This window comes from Miniopterus natalensis, chromosome 12 (assembly GCF_054644295.1).
Source record: "Miniopterus natalensis isolate mMinNat1 chromosome 12, mMinNat1.hap1, whole genome shotgun sequence".
Lineage (NCBI taxonomy): Eukaryota > Metazoa > Chordata > Mammalia > Chiroptera > Miniopteridae > Miniopterus > Miniopterus natalensis.
In genome coordinates this window covers 32,216,259-32,240,909 of record NC_142092.1, presented here as the reverse complement: position 1 = coordinate 32,240,909, position 24,651 = coordinate 32,216,259, and the positions used below count along the sequence as shown (strand labels likewise).

The window sequence follows — 24,651 nt, the reverse complement described above, 5'->3', positions numbered from 1 at the left end:
AGATTCACTAGGAGACCCTGGCCTCTGGGCTCTGCTAATTCTGCCTCATCCCTTAGTTCCTCTAGCTTAGGGGTAATAGTGACTTCTTACTGTTGTTACTCCCAGTTCCTTATTTGATTTCTCAGCTCTTCCACCACCTGCGTAAACAATTCCCTAAATTAAATTTCTTCCATTTTCCTGGTTGGACCCTGATTGATGCAGTTCACTGTCTACCTAAATGTGTGTTTACTGGGTCATGATATATAATACATTTCATTCTGAGAATAGTTGTTAGAATAGTTTGAAAGCCACAGTCTATGAAAATAAATTTGATAGCATACAATGAATGGTACTTGGCCCATTTCTTCAATTGGGCATTGATGACTAATACTGAGCTAAAGAACATGAGCTTTGAGACCTTTTTTTACTTTTAAGGGAAACAGTGTAGTAGAGTAGAGGGTGTACTGACTGGGAGTGAGGAGATCAAGATTCTTACCTTGGTGGGTGACCATGGACAGTCCATTTAACCATGTGTTCTAGCATATTACGTTTTCTTAAGTGCATGGAACCAGAGGTTGTGAGATTGGTGTGAATTTTTAAACCAGTGTTTATAATCAGTTATAGTGTTACCATTCCAAGGAAGACTTTGGTATATAGTCTGTGACAGCTCAAACACCAGTAACATTAGCATTTGAAGGCTGCTTAAAACAATAGTCACTTATCTAGAATATTATATTTTGCTTTCACTATTTAATTATGTTCCTCACTTGATAAGTAGTCATTTATTATGTGAGCATTAGAAATAATAGGTCACCATTCTGGTCTTAAGTTCTTAGGAAAATGATAAACACTGAGGTAGGCCATAGGACCTGCAGAATATTGGGTAATGTTGTTTACAGTCATTAATGTCAGTAAATAAATCACACCATAAAACTGAGTTGTCATATAAAGACAAATACCCCTGATAGCTGGGCATATTTTTAAAGTAGTTCAATAAAATATAGCTGAAGTATGAGGTGTCAGCCTCTTTAAGATTCAGACATAACCCCAAACTCTGAGTCCTAAGTATTAAGCAAACACACAGACAAAAATGCTGTATGTTATGATCTTCTTTTACCTTATCAGCAAATCCCTAATTTCCCCCCATATTTAAAGAAAGTCTGTTACCAAAAGGCCCCAAATAGTTTCATAAAAGTAAAATTCCAACAGAGTCACAATGTCTCTGTTAAGGTAAGCAATCAAATATGCACAATTCTAGGCTTTTCCTTTATGCCCAACACTCATTGAAGTCAGTGATTGTTCAGTTGAATTTATCTGAAAGGGAGATAAAATCTTCCTGCCCAGCACTAAACCTTGCCCCATGCAGAATCCAGATGCTTGCAACCCTTTCCCAGATTTCTTATTCTAGATGTATATATTCATCACTTTCTGTGATGAAACCCAAAATAAAGCCATATTGTTGTGGAATGTATTTAATCCCTACCTGTGGAGAGACTGACTCCCCTTCCCCTGCCAAAAGCAGATTATTTATCTCAATTTCTTTAAAGAGTCATCTAATGTAATTGTAGTGGTTATTTCTGGTTTTATATGTTCCTGGCTTATTTTCTGCTCTTCTCTTGAATTGTCATAAAACTTTAAGCATACAAAAATGACTGAAAAAAGACAACAGCAGATTGCACTTTTGTGTACTTAACTTGAAGTAATCTGATGGGTGATGAGATGCAAGTAGAACTGGAAAAGGGTCCCACACAAATAAAAGACAATAAATAGCAACTGAAAATATAAGTTCGGTAACAGCTGAAGGTAGTCTAAGAGTAAAGTGCTGCAATGGAACCCAATAAAACAGTGTGAGAGATAGATACAATATATTCTGCTACTGTGGCATTTGGCTGTGGGGCTTGGAGATGAGCTACAGTGTCACATTGGTACAGAAGCATATTATCATTCAGAGAAACACAGTACAATGGCCTGCCAAACAAAAGTTAAAATATTTGAACAATTTATGATGAAAAATATTTTAGACACTGCATTTATGTTCTGATTCCTAAAGTACCACTACCCAAAGATGTGTCAAAATCTTAAAAACATGTTGATAACAACATTTATAAAATTCTTTCTTGTCTAGACAACATACATATAACAGAGTATTATTGAGAAAATCCTTCAGAAGGAAATTATCCTCAGAAAGCCTATCTCCAGAGACAAATGAAGCTTTCCTTTGGGCAGTGAGAATGCACTTAAATTATCTAGAGATATATTGAGTTCTATAGGGTTTTTTAAAGGGTAGACATGTTTGTACATATAAAATGTACACTGTTTTATAAAGGTTACACAAAAGATGACCTTCTTATCAAAAAAGCACGCTGCATCCTTAATGCTCTGATGCCTCCATATCAGTAATTCTTACCCTGCTGGAGAAAGATCCCCTTGAAAATCTGATGAGATGTATGGATTGTCTGTGCAGAAAGTGCAAATTAACATGATCACAGAATTTCGACAGTATCAAGGGATTCTCAAATTTTCTAGAGATCATTTATATTCCACTGTCACCTGCCCCATAATGGGTGGAGAACCCTGTATTGATGATAAATTATTGGACAGTTTTTACATGAGCAACATAGATCACTCTGAGTCTGGAGTTTTATCAAGCTAAGTTAAAAATTCTGACTTTTGCCTGGCCGGGCGTGGCTCAGCGGTTGAGCATCGACCTAGGATCCAGGAGACCACGGTTTGATTCCCAGTCAGGGCACATGCCCAGGTTGCGGGTTCATCTCTGATCAATTCTCTCATCCTTGATGTTTCTATCTCTCTCTCTCCCTCTCCCTTCCTCTCTCTGAAATCAATATATATATATTTTTTAAAAATTCTGACTTTATCGTTTAGTCATCTCCAAGTTGCCTGACCACATTCCCCTTGCAGTTTAAAGGAGAAAAAAATAGAGCAAGACTTACATATATTTATTCACAATAGATGTATTCAGTATTAATAGTAGTATAAAACATACACAGTTCCTGGCCACTGTGGCTCAGTTGATTGAGCTTAGTCCCGTGCACCAAAATGTCCCATGCACTGATTCGATTCCTGTGCAGGGCGTAGGTTCCAGGTTCAATCCCCAGTCGGGGTGCATGCAGGAGGCAGCAGATCAATTTTTCTCTCTCGCATCGATGTCTCTCTCTCTCTCCCTCCCCCACATTCCTCTCTCCCTTCCGCTCTATCTAGAAATTGATGGAGAAAATGTGCTCAGGTGAGGACTGGGGAAAAAACCAAACAGATTACTGTGGCTAATTGTGACTTTTGAAATATCCTTCACCATTCTTGAATCACTCTCTCTAGGAGAATCTAGCTGCTAGTTTGTGAGAACACACAGACATCTCATGTGCCAATGAACTGAGTTCTTTCAACACCATAAAAGATTGTTAACCCTAGCCATCACTTCCAATGACTGTATCTCTGGTTGACATCTTGACTACAACTTCTTTAAGGACCATGAGTCAGCACCACTCAGATAAACTGTTCCTAAATTTCTGACCTATAGAAATTGTGATATTTGTTCTCATTCTGTGAAATACACCATTGGTACCTTGAAAGGAATTGTGTTGAATCTATAGATTGCTGTGAGTAGTATGGACATTTTAATATTAATTCTTCCTATCCATGAACATGGTATATGCTTCCACTTATATGTATCTTCTTCCATTTCTATCTCCAGTATCTTTTAATTTTACATCCTTGGTTAAATTTATTCCTAGGTATTTTAGTTTTTTTTATGCAGTTGTAAATGGTGTTATCTTTGTAGTTCTCTTTTCTGATAGTTCATTATTGGTTTATAAAATGTGCAACTGGTTTCTGAGTATTTATTTTGTAACCTGCTAGTTTACTATATTCAGTTATCAGTACTTGTAGTTTTTTGATAGAAGTTTAGGGTTCTCTATATACAGTATCAAGTAATTTTCACATATGCATGTCTGCTGGTTGAAATCACATGTATGGGATTTAACAGGTGGGATCCTGGATGCAGACAGTTGGTCCATGTGTCTCATGTGAGAGGATCCCTGAGGTCTTTATCTTTCGACACACAGAGACACCTGCACCCACTTTAGTAGCTGTTCAGCTTCCCTCATCCACATGGACCAGGATTGGTGGATCCCATCCCCTGTCCATAGACATTAGTGGTTTTTCCAATTCTAGTCTATTTCATCAATGCTCTGATGAGTAGTCTCAAAAATATATCTTTGAAAAATTGTGCAAGAATTTCTGTGGGGTAACCTCCTAAGGTAAGCACTGCCAGGTGCAGGTGTGCACCTGTAGAACTTCGACAGGTCCTGTGCACTGTTTTCCCAGAGGAGGGGCCTTTCCCCCTTGTCTCCAGGGGACCTGATGGGGCCTCTCTTTTCTCACTGTCTGCAAGGCTGGTTGCCACCAGACCTAATCAAGTTCAACCCAAAAAGGTCTACATTAAGGCACAGCATAATTAAAATGGCAGAGTTAAAGACAGAGAATCTTAAGAGCAGCAAAAGAAAGACACTTAGTTACCTACCCAGGGGCTCCCATAAGACTGTCAGCTGATTTCTCAACAGAAACATTTCATGCCAGAAGGGATTGGGATGAAATATTCAGAGTGATGAAAAGCAATAACCTACAACCAAGACTACTCTATCCAGCAAGGCTATTGGTTAAAATGGAAAGCCAAAGAAATAGCTTCTCAGACAAGAAAAAATAGGAGTTCATTAGCACCCAACCAGTATCACAAGAAATGTAAAAGGGAGTTCTTTAAAAAGGAAAATAAATAAATAAATAAATAAATAAATAAATAAATAAATAAGAGAGGAACATAGTTATAAAGAATAAAATGGCCATAAATATTTATCTATCAATAATTACTCTAAATGTAAAGGATTAAACACTATAATCAAAAGACATATGGTAGCTGAATGGATAAGAAAACAAGACCCATATATATGCTGTGTACAAGAGATCCACCTCAGAGCAAAAGACACACACAGACTGAAAGTAAAGGGATGGGAAAAAATGTTTCATGAAAATGGAAATGGAAAAAAAAAAAAAAAAGCTGGGGTAGCAATACTTCTAACAGGCAAAAAGACTTTAAAACAAAGGCTATATAATAAGAGGCAAAAGGGACATTTAAAAATTTTTTTAGTGACTTTAGAGAGAGAGTAAGGGGAGAGAGAGAGAGAAAAAGAGAGAAAGATCCATTTGTTGCTCTACTTATTTATGCATTCATTGGTTGATTCTTGTATGTGCTCTGACTGGGGATCAAACTCACAACCTTCGAATATTGGGACAACTCTCTAACCAACTGGGCTACCTGGCCATGGCCTTTCACTAAATTAAATGTCATCTGATTCACTTTGTCAAAGTTTAGTTTCCATTTCTGCAGATAAATACTCATACCATAAGCGGTCTTACCTGCTCCTATTTGAAGGGAGGCAACATTTCAGTCAGCATTAACCAGTTTGCCTGGGGGGACTCGAAGCTTCTTGACTTTGTGCACAGTCATTTTCTTTACGGGGTGTCATAACTAGATACAATTTTCAACCCCAATATCTACTCTCTCCAGAATGTCAACTGTGGCAGACTTACATAACGGGTGAATGTGGCCATACAAACATGGAAAGGTGACTTCTATCCCTTGATGCCAAATGAGAAAGAGAAAAGCAAGTTCAGAGAACACAATTATGACTCATCAGAGTCCTAAAGGAAAAGCTTTATGTGAATATAACATCCTGTGTAGCATCCCAGGGTCCTTCAGCCTCCAACTATATTTGCTTTTGTGTGATTTTCTGCAAAACAAAAGAACCGCATCATTTTTCTCTTTAACATCTATTCTTAAATTTTGCTTTACCTCAGAGATGAAGCTCATGGTATATGTTCTACAATCTTCTTTGTGTACCAACTGAATCGTGCTGCCTTTTCATTTCTCCTGAGCACTAAGTCTTATTTTATAAAATTCATACTTGCTGCATTGCAAGCAACAAATGAGAAAATTCTTCAGAGGAAAGACCTGAAGGGGGAAGGTGATACTTCCTTAGACCAATGTGAATGGCATAGGAGATGGAATATCTATATTTAATCTCTGCTCCCAATGATAGATTTTATTTTTCAGTTCCCACGGTTGTGCATATAATGCATGGATACCCATCCCTCCAGGTACTGCACCAAAATTTTATATGAGCTGAAGAATATGTACATGTAACAAAGGGAGTGTTTTCTTCTTTACTTCCTCTCTGACAAAATGCCAGAAGAAATGACCAGTCTCTTCCTCTAACGCCTTACTAAGGTGACTGTTCTTTTTTTTTGAAATTTGGCATGGCAAGTGGAGATAGAATCTTAAAGGGATAAAGGGCCCTTATTCACAAGGAAATATGGTAAAGTCATCAATTTCTGAAAAATGGCAAGTGAGGTTTACATGCCAGGGAAACAAATTAGGCCCCCCAAATTAAAACCTAATATTATCTAATGTAATAAGTATTGCCATTCGGTCAAAGCCCTTTTATAGACAACTAGGCTAACTAGCTATATTATTGGTTGCAATTTATTAGGCAGTTAGAAGTTATACTTTAAGTACATTGCTAATTTTGTTTAAGGTTTCTGGCTGTATTTTTTCCATTTAACAGTTATACTGGCATGTCCTCAGGCAGAAAAAGAAGTTCTTACAAAAGATTCTTTAGGGCACACTATATTCTGTTTTTTTCAGATGTGTTATCTTTTGTTGTCTTGAGATTCACTTTGGATTAGACTGAAAATTATGCAGTTAAAGCTGACAAGCAAGTAACAAGGCCTTAGAAAAGGACAGGGTAGGTGATCATTGACACTCCTAGCCACCTGAAAATGATGCCCTGGCAGACTCTCCATCTGCCAGCAGTGGACCAGCAAGGTAAACAATTCTTGCCACTTAATGACCACATGCAGCATTTGGTGCTCTTTCCATTGCTTGGCGTCTTCAACAAATCCAGTGCATCGTTTTAAGCATCCTAGAACTGCTTTTCAGACCAGATTGCTCAAATAGAGTCAATTTTGCAACAGTGAAATGGTCTTAAAATAGGATTTTACTCTAGGGAGAAAAATCCTCAACCAAGTAGTCACAGTGCACTTTGAATGACTAATTTAAGCCATTACATTACAAAATAAGGGATAAATCATACTTTCATAACACTATTGTACAGGAGCGGTTTTAATTTTAAGAGTCAAGCACCTACATCAATCTGAGTCTAAAATAATAGGCCCCTGATTTAAAATCTAACATTCTTTCACACTTCATAAAACTAAAAATAAAATTGTCTCAGCAAACACTGACCTATTCCTCCTGCCAAAGGACTGTATTGCAAGTGAAATTGGAATAAGAGGTCGAAAAACCGCAAAGTGCCAAGTTTACTATTTGTAGCTTTAATTGGTCTTTAATGGGGGGTGGGAGAGAAGATTCTATGGTCTGTACAGAAAAAGAGATTTATTCGCCTCCTTAAATCAAAAACAGATTCCATGCTTCAACTGCCCCCTAATCCGCCCGCCCTGCCCCCACAGGGTTGTTTTTCCAAATTTCTGTATATATTTTACCGAAGATGACAGGTGAGGGAACGTCCAAGTGCTGTGTCTGGTCCACAAAGTAAATAGAAGGGTTAGGGCGGGTTTATTTATTTATAAGGCGTTCAGCCTCTAGGCTGTTTTTTCCCCCATTGGCATTTGGAAGCTTGAAGTCCTTTAGAAAAGCAGATTTGGCAGGAATGTTCTTTGTGCCTGCCTCCCCTTTTATGGGGGAGAAAGGGGACAGATTTATAATTTCAGCCTTGGGTGGGGAGCGGGAGTGGGGCGGGGGGAGCGATAAAAAGTTTCAGACGGCAGGACAATGCCTGTGTTTTTTTGTTTGTTTGTTTGTTTTCTCGGTCTACACTGTACCACAAACAGCTTTGGTGCCACTCGGAGCCCTTCCCCTGTCCCCCTCCCTTTCCCTCTGCAGACTCGCTCTGGCAGGCGGAGGCACAGTTAAATTCCAGCACCTTCTCCACCGAGCCCCAAACTACTACACGCTATTACTACGGCTGCCCTCCCTTTCGATTTGCCTCCTCGGCTTCCCCAGCCTCCCGGGGGGTGCCCGGCAGCGCCCCTGGAAGAGGACTGCGCAGAGAGGGAAAAGGGGCGCCCCACTCCATCAGGCTGGGGGCGTTCTGAGTCCTGCGCAGCTCCCCTGCTCCAGGCACAAACACGGCCTGAGAGCCGGCGCCTTGGAGACACACGGATCCACGCATACAGTAGAGCTGTCTCGGGCCACATTCTTGCACACCGCCCCCTCCCCCCCCCGAGCTCCAGGAGTCGCCGAGCCGGCGGAGTGACAGGAGCTCCCCGCCAACCCGCGCCGGGGCGGGCAGGGAGGAGCGGCGCGCGGGGCCAACTGCGGCGCGTCTTCCGGCGCCCTTGGAGGCGGCGAGGGTGGGACGCGGGGCGGAGCCCGAGTTTAGGAAGAGGAGGGGATGGCTGTCATCAATGAAGTCATATTCATAATCTAGTCCTCTCTTCCTCTGTTTCTGTACTCTGGGTGACTCAGAGAGGGAAGAGATTCAGCCAGCACACTCCTCGCGAGCAAGGTAAATATAACTTACAACTCCTTTCTCCGCTTTCCCCTCCCTCGGGCCTCCCGGTTGCAGCCGCCGCACAAACCCCTCCGGCACCGCGCCTCCTTCGTGGGCGATTATTCATTATTATCCTAATTATTATTTATTGTGCATGCACGGAGACCAAAACAAACAGGCGGGCCAACCGCCACAACAACAAAAAAAGCCCGCCTCCTCCCCGCGGGCCTCAGGTGGAATGCTCTAACGACAGAACCCTGGCGGCGGTGGAAGAAACGGGAAAGTTTCAACCGAACCTTGCTGTTCTAATAATAACAGTAATAATTACTACTTCAAGGAGGCAAGGAGGGGAAATCCCAACAAACCACAGCCTTGACCCTGGGTAGGCAGTCAGCAATGCGCTGCCAACTCAAGGTTGCAAGGCACACACTTGGCAAGGTGGCAACACCCCCTCCCCATTCCCTTAAAAGCCTGGGGGTGGGGGGGAAGGGGACTGGAGGATTGGGGAGGAGAATGGAAACGCGACAGATCATCCCGAGCAGTCCTCCCCGGAAGAGTTGGAAGTGGAACGGGAGAGGGAGGCAAGGAGCCTGGGCTGGCGGCGAGGCGCCAACGAACGCGGCTGACACTCGCTTCCTGGAGACTTGTTTAAAAGGCTCGGGCTGCAGAGACCCGAGCGGTGCGCGGCTGCAGGAGCCTGAGCTGGCGCGCCGAGGAGGCGGCTGCCACCGCCGCGGGGCCGGTGCGTGCCGGATCGGAGGTGTCACCTCCACTTTGCGCGTTCCCTCGGGCGGGGATGGGAATGCTGACCGGTAGGCAGGCCTTTAGGGAAAAGGGCTGCCAAGGGGGCTGTGCCCCCAGCTCTGCGGGAGTCCCTGCCCCTGGTACCTGGCGACTGCGCGGGCTCGGGTGTTGAAGTTCGGGGTGTCCGGCCCGGGCCGCACTGCTAGGAAGGAGGGAGGAGGCACCGAAGGAGGTCGGAGGTGCCCGCCGGGTTCAGTAACCCAGCCCTCCCGCTCCCCGGGTTTGTCTTCTTTTGCTTTGCGTCTTCCTCTAGCTTGAGCCACGGGAACCGCGGGCGTACGTCGCCCGCAACCGTCCGGGTAGTAGGGGCGCTCTGGGGCCGGGGCGAGCCACCGTGGCTGCGGGCCGGGAGGCCATGATCCGGATAATCCTCTTTGCCTTACTGTCACAAACAGGACCGGCGCGCACCCGGGCCGCAGCGTTGGTGTTCGCCGGAGAAGGGGAAGGGCTGCGGGAGGGGGTGGGGGTGGAGAGGGAATGGGGGCGGCGGTGAGGACCGGAGGCGGCGAGACCCAGTGGGAGCCTTCTCCCAACGATAACACGCACCCCACCTTTCTCGTTCTCTGCTTTCGAGTTGCTTTATTCCCATCCCAACCTGGTTTACCCCTTCCTCTGCTCTCCCCCTCCATCCCGTTAGCGTTGCAAAACACTGCCATGCCTTTTGCGAAGGTGTCGCGATGCACTTCCCCAAATAACCGGTCCGGCGCGCCAGCCCCTAGCCGCCCTCCGGCTGCGGGGCGCACTCCGAGTCCGGTGCCCCGGGTGCCCCGCACCAGGCCTTGCAGCCTGGGCTCAGTTGCACCGCGCGGGCCGGGCGCAGTTGTGCGGGCTCCAGGAGACACCCGCGCGCTGATCTGGGCACTCGGGCCGGTTTCCGGCACACGCGGGGAAATCGCCTCCTGCCAGTGTCTGCGCGCTGGCCCCCGCCGCCTGGGTTGCATTATTATTTTTATCCGGGTGGCAGTTTGCGGCTGATCTTCGTGAGCGCGGGGCTGGCCGGACTGCTGCGGGGGGGTGGAGGTGGAGGGAAGTTGGACGCGGATCAGGCTGGAAAAAAAAGTTTGGCAGGGCGGCTAAGTAGGGTGGCGATGGTTGTGGAAGGGGGTGCGAGCTCCCGTGGCTCGCGTCTCCACGCCCTCCGGGCCGGCGCGAGTGTCTGCGCGTGAGTGTGAGTGTGTTGTGCGCGCTGGGCCAGCGCGTCGGGAGCAGCGGCGCGGGCAGATGCCCCTGCTCTCGCCCTCCCCCGGAGCCCCGGGAAGACGGGCGAGGTTTGGTGGCGGGGGCCGGTTGGGGTGGCGTGTGCGTGTGGCTGTGAGTGTGCGCGCGCGAGCGAGCGGCGGAGAATCAGGAAGTCACAGCGGCGAAGCGCACACAGACATGTTTGATCGCCGTGACATGACGCGCGCCAGCGAGGAAGCGGCCGCCCGAGTCGGGCCGCGGGCTGCGGCGCGGGCCTAGGGCTCCTGCGGAGAGACGGGCTCCGGGCCGCCGGCCGCGCCGCCACCGCGGGCTCGGGGAGCCCAGCTCCTCTTTTTGTTCCGAGTCCCCCAGGTAAGGAGCCTACGTCGCCGCCGCCCGCGCTGTGCGGATCTTTCCAGTACTTTCCCTGCCCGTTCCCTCCGGTCTCCCCGCTCGCTTTTCCTGCAAAGTCAGGCAGGCGGGGGAAATGGGCTCCTTGCCCTTCGATCGATTGCGTGGAAACTTTCCAGCGGGAGGCATCGTGAGGGGGAAGGAGAAGGCCTTCCTGGCTGTTGTCGCTTGTCAGTTCTTTCTCCCGCGGGTCCCGAGAGTGGAGTCGCTGCTCCCTGCGTGTTGCACATTCAAACTTGGGGCCTAAACATGTCTCCAACTCTGGCAGGATTTACTCCAGCAATAAAATAAATATTCAGAGTTGTCCACTTGGTCTTGCCAGGGGTTTGAATTTTTAAAAAGGAGACAGGCTCAGGAGTCGAGGGAGGTGGGGGTGTTGTACAGAATCCATTCCTTCTTTAGTGTCTGCACCGGTGGTTATGTAATTGTAGTAGCACATGGGTGCAAAGCCCATTCTTGGCTTCTCCCCTCCTTTGTTTATATAACTTTTGGGAGAGTTTTGCGAGGTTGTCGCCTTTTTTCCTCCCTGCCTAACCTGATGGAGGTTGGTGCTTTTGAAAAAGCAAAGCGACCCTGGTTAGTATTTAATAAGAGGGGTGTCATCATTGTCATGTAGGCTGTGTTCCTAAGTATGTGTAATGTTAGAGCATAAGGAAGACATTAAGGATGCACGTTGGTCTACTGCATTGAGCGGTTATTTTTCACGTGTGTGTGTTACCAATAGCAGAGTTAAATTTTAAGCTCCCATTTGAAAGGACTTATTTATTTACACCTGATTGTGCCATGCTTGTAGGGACAGAATGCTTGTATGAGCAGAAAGATTGTTGCTTGCATGTTGAGAAGAAAATTCCTGGCCAACCGGTAAAACTCAGAAACCACTGAGATCCGTACTAAAATAAAAAACATGCCCAGTGTTGTGTGTATTTCCTTACATAGGCACATTCAGATGTTTTCGGTTGTATTTTCCACCAGTTATTTGGGGGACCACCACCCAAGGCTTGTTTGCCCACACTAGACTTGGTAGGCTTCCAGCCTACTGCTAGCACAGAGGTAAAGTGTTAAGAGGTGTGTCAGGTTTGAATTCAAGTTGGTGCATTGTTATGCAAATTGAGACACACTTTTAGGAATCTAATTGCCCTTTTATTCTGGATTTTTTTTTTTTTTAAAGCTTGCTGACAACTCAAATGTTTGCTGCTGGAAGGAAGGGATTTGGAGAACCTATTAGGTACAAATGATGTTTTTTGACATGGGCTGAAGGAAAAAACCAAACCTCTAGACTGAGGTCCATCTCTCTTATTGGAAGGTATTAAAGAGAGACACTACATTGGTAAAGGATATTGTAAAATAAATTAAGAATTTGGGGTATCAGAACCCTTGAAGAACTGGCAGAGGCGAGGGAGTACTTCCTTCAATGCAGCCTTTCTCTTATGAGTTACATCAGTTACCTCCCAGCTTCGGGACTAGCTGCTCGGTGGCATTTCACAGAAAGTATTCACTGCAAGAGTGTGTTCAAAGCAGCCTTAGATCTTTTCTTTTGTTCCTTTTTAAAGTGGTTTTTGAGCATTTCTCGTCAAGTTTCTTGAAAATTGCTTTGACCAACACCTGAGGCTTGGAATTGACAGAAAAAAAAAAAAAAGTGCCTCTGCTTGTATTATATTGTAATACTTGAATTCTGTTGAAAATATTTCTGACAGTATAACTAGAAGGTAAGACTTTGACAAATAATTATTACAACTTTTTCCTTTAATTAAGTTTCAAGTAAGTCATTTTACTGACCAGTTTGAAAGCACATCCCATTCTTTTCTAGAAATAATTGGGATGCCTCTTATATTGCTGTAGTATTTTGACATTTTATTTTAAAGGCTTATTATATATTCGAGCAAGACCATAAAAGAGAAAACTTTCATAAATTATAAAAGTGGTGCATACCCTTTTTTCCTTCAGAAGTCTTCCTTTGTAAACAAGGCCTTTGTTTGTCAAACTCTCCTAGGTCAGCAGCTTTTTGATACTCCAGAGAAATAATAAATCACTATTTGTGACATCTTGACATGCTGCCATGAGAACAACTGAGTTATCACAAACACAATGCCAGGGGGTGTTTGCCAGCACTAGCTTATTGAAGGTGTGTTGGTAGGACCTGATTTAACCACCAGAAGTTTTGATTCTCACTGTTTCTGGTCAAGATAATTTTAAGGAAAGTCATGGACAGTTTGTTGCTTAACATGAGTCACCTTAGAAAGCTCCCTTTAAATGAGTCACATTTCTCCAGTACTTCTGGTGAAGAGATGAGAAAATTTCCCTAGTGTAAAAAACCATATTTGGAACCTACTTCTGATTTTTGTTTCTTGTCACTTTTTTTTTAATGGAAAAGAATTATCTTCTAATTTACTCCCAATTCCTTAAATGCGTTCTGTAGATTGTTTTTGACCAAAAGAGGATGCTGAATTTTCTGTCATCTTTGCAAGAGTTTGTATTATGGAAATTTAATCTCTAACCAGTTAGTAAAGTCATGGATCATTGCATAAGTAGTTGGGAATAGAAAATACAGATAGAGGGTGGTAAGTTATTTGGTAGAGTATTTAGAAAGGTCTGTGGTGTTTATTTTTTCTACATAGGAAATCATGATTTTATATTTATAGGAAACATAGGAGTCTAAAACTTAGTTCTGCCAGTCATGTGAAAGAGCATATTTATTTGCCTAAGATATCTATTACCAAGATAAATGGGATCCTGCAATCTGGGTTTGGAAAACTTTACAACTTTATTACTGTTTATTATGACTTTGTTTTTTCTCATATTAGTATAGCACTTCTCCTTGTAAGTATTAAGTATTCAGGATATATTAGAGAGAACCTTTAAGTAATACCAGTCTTAAAGATACAGTCAAAGATACTTGAATAATTATAATTTAGCAAAATATGTAATAGAGCTAGCTGACAAAATTCAGGAGCCAAATAGCTGGGTCTTTTGAATGTTGCATATAAACAATATTTAATTTTAATTATGAGTTCATAGCTCATTAATTCACTCATTCGGAAAGATGTTTTAGATATGGAAAACAGGATTTTTGAAATGTTGACATAAGTAGTGCCCTTCTAAACTTCTGGATTTGTAATACATTATTATATAACTGAAGCCTACCACGAATTACGATGTTTTATTATAGATCTAAGGCTTTCAGAACATTTAGACAGTTATATTCAGGCTATATGCCTCTGATTTAAAATCTTTTAAAATATAACAATATTGTATTGTAGTTTTAGGTATATAAGCATCAACTTAAGCATCAGTCTTATACCAGTATATCATCTACCTCTATGCAAGCATTAATGTTTTAGAAACTTTTTAGAAACTGACCTAATTTAAATATGGGCTGGCCCTTTTGTAAATTGACAAATGGAATTCACAGAAGTTGAAATAAATTTAAAATTTAAGAACTGTTGCCCAGCCAGGCATGGCTCAGCGGTTGAGCGTTGACCTAGGATCCAGGCGATCAGGGTTCGATTCCTGGTCAGGGCACATACCTGGGTTGTGGGTGCAGTTGATCAATGACTCTCATCATTGATGTTTCTATCTCTCTCTCTCCCTTTTTTTTTTTTTTTAAAAAAAAACAAAAAAAACCTGTTAAATGTAATTTAACACCCACCCCTCCTTTTTAAAAAATAAATGGTTTTATTTATTGATTTTAGAGAGAGGAAGGGAGGGGGAGAGAGAGAGAGAGAGAAACATTGATTTGTTGTTCGACTTACTGATGCTTTCATTGGTTGCTTCTTGTATGTGCTGTGCCTGGGAATCAAATCCACAACCTTGGCGTATCAGGACGTCGCTCTAACCAACTGAGCTATCTGCCAGGCCTCCCTTTTTTCTTTTCTTTTCTTTTCTTTTCTTTTCTTTTCTTTTCTTTTCTTTTCTTTTCTTTTCTTTTCTTTTCTTTTCTTTTCTTTTCTCTTCTCTTCTCTTCTCTTCTCTTCTCTTCTCTTCTCTTCTCTTCTCTTCTCTTCTCTTCTCCTTTTTCTTTTTCTTTTTCTTTTCTTCCCTCCTTCCTTCCCCCCTTCCCCCCTTCCCCCTTCCTTCCTTCCTTCCTTCCTTCCTTCCTTCCTTCCTTCCTTCCTTCCTTCCTTCCTTCCTTCCTTCCTTCCTTCCTTCCTTCCTTCCTCCCTCCCTCCCTCCCTCCCTCCCTCCCTCCCTCCCTCCCTCCCTTCTTTCTTTCTTTCTTTCTTTCTTTCTTTCTTTCTTTCTTTCTTTCTTCTTTCTTTCTTTCTTTCTTTCTTTCTTTCTTTCTTTCTTTCTTTCTTTCTTTCTTTCTTTCTTTCTTTCTTTCAACTGAATTTAGAATTTGGGAGTTAAAAAACTTAAATAGAAAAAAAAATCTCTGACCAAAAAGAGTCATCAAAGTTAGAGATCGAATGTCCATGAGGATAGTAGCTCTCTCCCATCTCCCCACTGTGCTTTTGACTAGGCACGTAATGTCTTTGAAAATATATGCAGCTGCTTTGGAGCTTGCTGTTGTGCTGTTCCTGCATGTCCTAACATGCTATGAAGCAAAGTCTATAATTCTGTAAAAAATAAATGACCTACAGTTGAGAATTTATGTGTTTTAAAAAGTGTACATGAACATGTAAACATGAATAGCAAATGGTAAACCGCGGAGGCCATGTGATACAGGGAGAGATCAGGGTGAGCTCTCTTGTACCCATGGGGTAGGTAATGTCTTCAGGATGGGGTAGGGTTGTTGCTGGAGGAGGGCAGAGGTGGGGGTGTTAGACTGTGATCACCTGAGATCAGGAGAAAGTCCTGATAGCGCAGAGACTGGGCCTAAAGAATCTGAGAGAATACTAATATACCACTTTTGACCTGGTTGCCCAGGACAAGAGGTTCAAGTTGGGAAGAATTTTCAAAAGATTAAGTTGGAGATGGTAGAAGTAGAAATATTTTATCCAATGCCTGTTGGAAGCTTGTCTCAGACGTTTGAGCAAGGGTATTCATGAACAAAAGATAGTTTAGATGAATCTAGCAGATTGTATATTCAAGGCCAGGGTGGGAATTGAGGCCTTTTTTACATCATAGCTCAGCAGGTGTCCTCATAGGTAGTATTTTATTTGATTCATATCAAAAGTGAGGTTGTAGCCACTATTATTATGCTTATTTGTAGATGAGGAACTTGAAACTCAAAGAGGTCAGATGAACTACATTGTGATTTTCTTAATGGTATATAGACGTCATAAATGGCCATTATCCATTTAAATTGCAAACAACTTGAAGGGTTCCTTCTTGAATTTCTGTTGCTACTGCAAAAGTTGTGGCATATCAAAGCTCACCTGTCACATAACCAGGATTCGTTCAGCATGTAATGTTGGAGTTTCAGTGCTAAGTCACAGTGTGCTATCTCAACCAGAGTTTTAAAGTATGTGTTTCAGATTCTTTTATGTGTTTAATGTATAAACAATATTATCTTAGCAGACAGAGAAGGAAGTGGCTATCATTGATTCTTAGCATCCCAAATGAGGTTGCCTTGCAAGGGCCTAACAGAGCCTAGGAAGGACGGGTGGACATATAAATACACACAGCGCAGTACACTGCAGGTGTCCTGCTTTGAAACTAGCTGTCATTGGCTCGTTTGGTGTGGTTCGCTTTTGACTTATTGCCTAGCAGTTTGGGTTCAAATGAATTTTAGGCATAAACAGTTACCTGTGATGACTTTATAACCACCAATGGAAGAGAGTCCTAGGTTAGAGGGATGTTCTGCTGAGCTGCTCTTTGGCTGAGGGGTTTTCAGGTACTTTGGGATTTCTCATGAACACTCTTTTTAAAATATTTTTGTTTTCCTTTGTGAAAGCATTGGCTGTCCTCACTGAGGTCATAGAATTGCATCACAGGTAGATTCTTGGGAGAGGGTATCTCCAGGGTGATAATGTTAAGAGCCAGGTTCCTGTGAGGCTGTGCCCGGGAATCGTGGGGCTCTAATTAGGCGCTGCAGAGTTTGCAGTTATCTTCCATCCTGCACAGAGCTGCCTCAGAGCCTTTGCCAGGTCTGACTCTGAAGGATGGTCCCAAGGCAGTTTATTTAAAGTGAAGGCAGCAGTTCACATCTTAACATGTTTCTTTGACTCACAATGAAGAGTTCACAGAAGCCCAACAAACATAGCAGGCTTTCAACCCAACCACTTTTTTGAGACACATTCCACTTTGACTGGTAAACTGACAGGAATAACCACAAGAAAAAATGTTTTCCATGCTTTTCTAGAGTTTTGGTCCAGCAATGCATAATGTTAACTTTTTTATATATATATATATTTTTTATTGATTTCAGAGAAAGGAAGGGAGAGGGAGAGAGAGAAACATCTATGGTGAAAGTCATTGATTGTCTGCCTCCTCCATGCCTCCCACTGGGGATCGAGCCTGCAACCTGGGCATTGGCCCTGACTGGGAATCAAACCGTGACCTCTTGGTTTATAGGTCGATGCTCAACCGCTGAGCCACGCAGGCTGGGCCATAATGTTAACTTTAAGCCCAGAGCAGTTTTTATCCGTGGCACAAACCATATTGTGCACTGTTTAAAGTTGCACATCTCAGACCAAGAAGCACAGAGATTTGGTAATGCTTCACCACCTATCCTGACAACCTTGGCCTCTAAGAGAAACTTCTGGTAGCTTTTTCTTTATCTTCATTGTTGCTCTCAAGCAGTGCTGTGTCCCAGTTCAAGAGCTGTTGCTACTTCTTGTTGGGGAATTATCAGCTCATTTCTAGAGAAAGCTACATCCAAGAAGCCCTGTGGATTCTGAATCAACAAATAGACCTAAAAAGAACTCTTTGAAAACAAAAAACAAAAAAACCCCAACTCTTATCTTTACTATCTCCTGAGCCTTAGTGTTCTACAGAACAGCCAGGAAACTGAAAAGACTGTTATTCTTAGGGATGTGAACTGGGCCTAATTTTTAGTTCTCGTATTTCACCTTCGACCTGTACCCCAAAGTCTTTCTGTAGTCCCAGCAGTGATAAGTATCTGCTGGAGATGCAAGATTCCCTGTCTTCCGTATTACCTTTGGTGGAGTTATTTAGGAGGTGTCGCCTAGTCAAGATGATGGTGCTTCCTCAAACTCTTTCTGTGACTAGAAAACAAGTTTCTAGGAAACATTTGTTTATTTTTATGTCAAGGCCTAGCTGAAATGCCACCTTCTCTATGAAGCCTTCCCTATCTCCCTTTTCTTCTTCCACACTCCAAGCTGCAAGTCATCTCTCTTGCCTTTGGCTGTGTTGGACACTTTAGCTACGCCCCTCCTTGTCTTGCAGGAGGTTCCATTTCTGTCTCACTGCTATTTATGGAATAAGTACTATTTCCCTATCAGACTTGCAGAGCCTTGGGGTAAGCCCTCTGGTCATGTTTGTACATCCTACATGCCTTGTGCCCAGTGGAGAGTCAGTACAAATGGGAATAGATGAGTCAAATGGGCCCTCTGGATGTTTGATTAAATATCACAGATCTCTTTAGTTCATTACATTGTCTCCATTTCATATTCTCTCCAGGGCTTCTCTTTACTTCTCTGTCCCTTTGTAAATTAATATGTTATCCCAGCCAAATTCTAATCCTTGCAAAACCTCTCTCCCATTGTTTCCATCTTTGTTTCTCTGTCCTCTGCTTTCCACTCCTGTCATTGCTGCATACTCTCCACACTGGTGGGTGGCCTTGCCTGATGGGTGCAGTGGCTCCCATTGGGTGGGAGTTGAGAGATAAGAGGTTCTACTTACAGAAGTGACTTTGGTCTAGCTATGTGGTCCCTTCCTGCCTTCCTGCCCTCATCATTTCAGTGGGGATGTGACCAAATGCCTCCTCAATTTAACTCACTGAAATTATTGTGAAGTACATGTGGGTGCTTTTAAATATTACTACAAGTGTGGGGGTCTTTGGTATTTCCGTGGACTACAGAAAGACAGTAAGGTAATACACTTTGTGGTTGTCATAGTTAGACTGCAACCCTTAAAATCCCATGAACTTGAACTCCTTTCAATATGAAGAAGGGTGTTCTGTGCTTTTCAGCAAGGGGAGAGGAAGGAGATTGGGGCTGAGGGAAGATGTCTGGTGGTTGGAATTGTGGGAAGCTCCGAACTTTTATTTTTAAAAACACACTCCCCAGTTGTAAAGACAGGAACATCAGGAGGAAGAAAGACATGGTGTATTGCTGGAAAGTTCTTGGCTAAGAACGCAGCGGCCTGGCCCTCTGGGAGTGCTGGTCGGAGGTGGAGAGAAGCATGGTGGGGAGGTCAGAGGACTAGCAGTGTGTGTATGGGGAGTCACTGTGCCTTACCGCCCCTCCTCTCCACACATTTTCTTCATTATATTAGCCACATAATTGTGGAATGGGTTGTTCTTTTCTGTGACAATGCAAAACTCCCTCCCCCAACACAAAATAAAACTAAGTTTGGAGTGTTATCTTGTGGACAGACCTACCACTACCCTATCAAGGTTATCTGAGCCCTCTCTCCCTCACCACCCCATCTGCATAATTTCATTAGTGCTTTGAAGAGGAAAGGAAGGGGTTTGGATACCAGTAGGGTTGATGAGAGAGAAACCGATTTGGCCCATACTGGACTTTAGACCTTAATCACAGTAATTAGTAATGACGTGTACTGCTGTCTGAGACTGGTACCTCTTTGTCATTTACCCCCCCCCCCCAGTTGCTTTACACTGTGGGGAAGTTTCATGGGGGACCCGAGCTGTGCTGTCAATTGCCACAAGAAATGAAGAGGCCTGAGTAAGAGGCAGGCCTGGGGCTGCATCTTTGAGAGGTGCTTCTCTTCAGTACATCTGGGTGGTGGCAGCAAGACTCGAATCCTGGGACAGCGCAGATTTGGTCATGGAGCTTCATGGGTGAACACCACCACGCCCATGGTGGAGGAAGGTTGCGAGATGCTCCCTGTCATGGATAGACAGATGGAGGGAGCCTTGAGATACTTCTCTCCCAAGCCGAGAGGAAGCCTAGAGACCCTGGAGGAAAAGCACTGTGCCTAGGGCCCCAGAGTTGGTGGCATCCCAGAGATGAGCAGACAAGAACCCAGGTCTCTCGTCAGAAGCTAGAGAGTATCACATCCAAGCTGCAGGATAGTCTAGATTCCTGCCAATCACGGGCTGTGTGGCGCAGGGCACGTTTCCTCATTCACTAGACTGCGCTGTTTCTCTGAGCTAGTTTCTTGTTTGCGAGCCTATGCTGTTTAATGGACACATTCATTAAGTTGATGCATCTGAAGGTTCTCTTAGTAAAAAATTCCCTGTATAATATTAATATTCCACTTACATGTCCATATTTTTCCATTTCCCTTCTCATGTGCTTTTCACTTTAAGAAGTTTTTAGTAGTTTTCTTTAACCAAAAGCGAGGAGCATATTTATGGGACTGTATATAAGTAATCACAGCATTCTACAGGATTCCCAGATGAAGATGATCAGATTTGCAGAAAGGAGTATTACAGGAGTATTAAAATATGAAACCTGGAAAGTAAGACTGCCAGGCAAAGTATTTGTATTGTTATTGTTCAGATTTGTGGTATATTCCCGTCATAGCCATTGAAGCCCTGTTCAAGGTAAATTATACGAGGAAGTAAGCAACTTCCTTTTATTCACTCAAACATAAAGGGGTGTATTAGTTTACTGATATACATAAAAGAACATTATAACTTGTAGTACCCCTGAATTGACGTCAGCTTCCTAAATTTAAAATGCTGACTGGACGTGTGTATGTGAGGGGGTGGAGGGCCAAAAAAATGTTACTTCCTCCTGCTTTGTTAATCGCGAAGAATAAATAATAACATTTGGCTCTCTAGAGAATTCAAGGCTTTAATTCACCGGCGAGGCTTCCCTGTTGTTTTAGAAACCGCTTGAACTGTGTTCTCTTAGTCCCGTCTTGTGTCAGTAAAACGGCTTGAGTGATCCCCGCTTATAATCACTCCGAAGTGGCCTTTCACCCCTTCCCGTTCAACCCTAACCCATCAGAATGCCCTAAATTTTTTCTTTTAATTTTTTATTCAAGTCTATTTGGCATATATTATTGTATTAGTTTGAGGTGTGCAACGTGACGATTTGACATTTATATACCTCGCAGTGTGATCACCACAATAAGTCTATTAACTGTTTATCTTCATGCAAAGTTATTAAGATCTTGTCTCTGTTCCCTCTGTTGTACACTACATCCCTGTGGCGAATTTATTTAATAACTGGAAGTTTGTACCTCTTACTCCCCTTCACCTTTTCCAGCCATCCCCCACCCCCTTCTACTGTGGCAACCAGGTTGTTCTTGGTATCTATGAGTCTGTTGCTCTTTTGTTTTGTTTATTTCTTTTGTTTTGTTTTTAGATTCTGCATTTAAGTGAAGTCATAGGGTATTTTTCTATGTCTCACTTCTGCCCTAAGTTCTTGCCTACATTTTTAAGATTTCTTTTTCTTTCAATTACAGTTTACATTCAATATTATTCTCTGTTAGTTTCAGGTGTACAACCTAGTGGTTAGACAACTGTATACTTAACAAATCAGTCCCTGTGAACACACCTCACATACCGATTACTCTATAGTTGTTATTTATAAAATAATTGACTCTATTAATAGTTTGCCCTTGAAATGGAGATTGCAGTTCATTCAGATCTTTTTTGAGCACTTACTACATGCTGGGGATACAGGAGTGAAAAAAAGCCAGACCCTGTCTTCATGGCCTCTACAGTCTAGAGATTCCGCTAGAGGTGACAGTAGGTAGCTAAGAATGGAACTAATGTGGTTTTTTAAAACCTCTACTTTCACTGTGGAAAGAACCCTGCTATGGGTGACTGGGCCCTGTGGTCTAATTCCATCCCTGCCACTAAGCAGTGGATAAGCAAGTCTCTTAGGGTATCTCGTGCTGTATTTTATGAGGTTGATGGCAGAAAGTTTTTGTATATACAGGTGTGTACCCCCAGATAACATACTATGTAATCATTACTACCACTAGTGGCATTCAGCTGTCTTGCTGAGATCACTGATCTCCATCAGAATTTGGAAAGCAGCTTATTTACTCGTTTTGGCTCATGTCCAAGATGCAGTTGTACCCATGCCGTGAGGCAGCTCCCCAGTGGGGATGCCAAGAAGTTTTGGAGCGTGGGTGATGGAGTATTGCTCTGGTGAAAATGGAGAACCAGAATTTGCATACCTAGTCTGTGGTGGGTCCCGAGCCAATGGTCATGGATGACTTCTTTTGGAATGTTGGACCACAGAGAGGCCTAGGACGAATTCTCAACGGTCCCAGTTGTCTTCAGTTAATTAGCTGGTAGGAGGACCACATCTTAAACCAATCTTTCTGATCACTTCTGGTACAGTGGAGGTGGTGGGGAAAATAATGCTAAATCAAAATGGCCAAAGAAGAAGAAACACTAATTTGAAAAGATATGTGCACCTCTGTGTTTATTGCAGCATGATTTACAATAGCTAAGACAAGAAAATAACTTAAGTGCCCATTGAGAGATGAATGGATAAAAAAGAAAATATCACACACACACACACACACACACACACACACACACACGCATGCACACACCATGGAAATTACTCAGCCGTGAAAAGGAAGGAAATCTTGCCATTTGTGACAATATGGATGGACCTGGGGAGTATTATGCTAAGTGAGATAAGTCAGATGGAGCAAGACAAATAGCGTATGATTTCACTTATATATGGAATCTAAAAAAAAAAAAAGCAATGCACAAACAAAACAAAACGAAAACAAAATCATACAAAGAACAGATTGATGGTTACCATAGGGGAAGGGGGTTGAGAGGAGTGCAAAATGGGGAAAGGGGGTCAAGAGTATGGTGATGGATGGTAATTAGATTTACAGTGGTGAACACTATGCAGTGTATACAAATATCTATAAGTTTGAACACCTGAAATATATATACTTTGTATAGCAGTGTCACCACAATGCTGCTGCTGCTGCTACTATTACTGCTACTAGTAATAATAATAATCATAATAATAAAGATGGCTGCTTGTTGTGCCAGGCAAGGAACTGTGTTTTCACATGTACCATTGCTTTTCACTCTCAGCTAATGATAATATCATATGGGTATTATATGATATTATAATATCATAACCTCTGCTTGGGAATTCTCTTTCATTATTTATGAAATTTTACTTTTTCTATGAAATTTTACTAGGATTTTCTATGAAGTTTTGAATGTCCATTTACTTATGAAAATGGGTGTTGTTTGGATACCTTTTAAGGGAGTTATAGTTTAATGGCTTTGGGAGGTTAATGACTTGTAAGGTGCCCCAGCCAGTAAGTAATGGAGAGCATCTGTTGACTTCAGTAATAAATTTCAAACTTGTTTAGAATTCTGCTTATATGTTAAATTTGAGTTTCTTCAGTGAGTCTTTTTTGTATCTTAGATGATTTATATCTTTCTGGGGGATCATTTAGAGTATTTTTTCCTTTTAAACAAGTGGTCTTCATAAAGACTAGGGCAGATGGATATATATCACACTCAAACATCTGGATCAGACAGGGCAGTTCTGTTTGATGTTTGTTATAGAAATGGCACCATCAAATACTAACAACTGTTTTATTCTGATCTTAACATCATGTTGAAAACACTCCTTTCTTTTTTCTTCCTTTTAGCTCAGTATCATTGCAGTGACTGGCGGAGACAGGAGAGGTAGATGTCCACACCCACAGACCCTGGTGCGATGCCCCACCCGGGGCCTTCGCCGGGGCCCGGACCCTCTCCTGGACCAATTCTTGGACCTAGTCCGGGACCTGGACCATCCCCAGGTTCCGTCCACAGTATGATGGGGCCAAGTCCTGGACCCCCAAGTGTCTCACACCCTATGCCTACAATGGGGTCTACTGACTTCCCACAGGAAAGCATGCATCAAATGCATAAGGTAAGAGTTTATTCTCCTGTTCAGTCTTGTCCTCTGTGTCGTGGATGGCTAATATCCCTGATAACCCCTGCCCCTCGGTGTCTCCTGTTTTTACGAGAGAAGCTATGTCTTTGCCTTATCCTGAATATTATTAAAAACATACATTCTGAGGTTCGTTTATTGTCACAGATGTTGCACTAGTCAGGAAGATCAGATCTTGGCATTTTAAAAGACAAGATAGAATATGCAGTTCCGGTGATTTGTGGGCTGCCCCTATTTTGGCTTGGTGAGCAAGTGTATAAGTGAGTAAGTCTGACTCTGTGTGTTAAGTAACTTATATCATCCAGAAATGAACATATTGAAAATTATTTCTTTCTTTAAAATGTTTGTATTTATTGCCCGGCTGGGCGTGGCTCAGCGGTTGAGCATCGACCGAGGATCCAGGCGATCGGGGTTCGATTCCCGGTCGGGGCACATGCCCGGGTTGCGGGCTCGATCAGTGACTCTCTCATCATTGATGTTTCTGTCTCTCTCTCTCCCTCTCCTGTTCTCTCTTTGAAATCAATAAAGATATATTTAAAAAAGTAAAAATAAAAAAAAAAATAAAAAAATGTTTGTATTTATTTAAAAAATTAGATCCCAAAGAGTAAACGGAAGATGAGTTCCTTCCTAAAGATTTTAGGTAGTTTCTAGGGAGTTCCCAGCATGCACTTGGCTGTCTCTCTGTGAAGTTGCTCTGTTCTGGGAGAAGGACCCGATTTGGCAGAACTGGCGTCCAGTTGTTTATTTCTGGACTCTTATAATGATCCTCTCTTTGTGAGACT

The 24,651-nt window shown here is 42.9% G+C and overlaps 1 protein-coding gene across 1 annotated transcript in view; it reads left to right on the top strand.

Annotated features, from left to right (window-relative positions):
• Positions 1 to 8,472: 8,472 nt before the first annotated feature.
• Positions 8,473 to 24,651, top strand: part of SMARCA2 (SWI/SNF related BAF chromatin remodeling complex subunit ATPase 2) — a 157,034-nt gene continuing 140,855 nt past the window's right edge. Inside the window, exons 1-2 of the mRNA XM_087822686.1 lie at positions 8,473 to 8,576; positions 23,583 to 23,848. Of these exons, the coding sequence (XP_087678812.1) occupies positions 23,624 to 23,848 (225 nt within the window). The 5' untranslated portion in view covers positions 8,473 to 8,576; positions 23,583 to 23,623. The remainder of the gene's footprint in view (positions 8,577 to 23,582; positions 23,849 to 24,651) is intronic.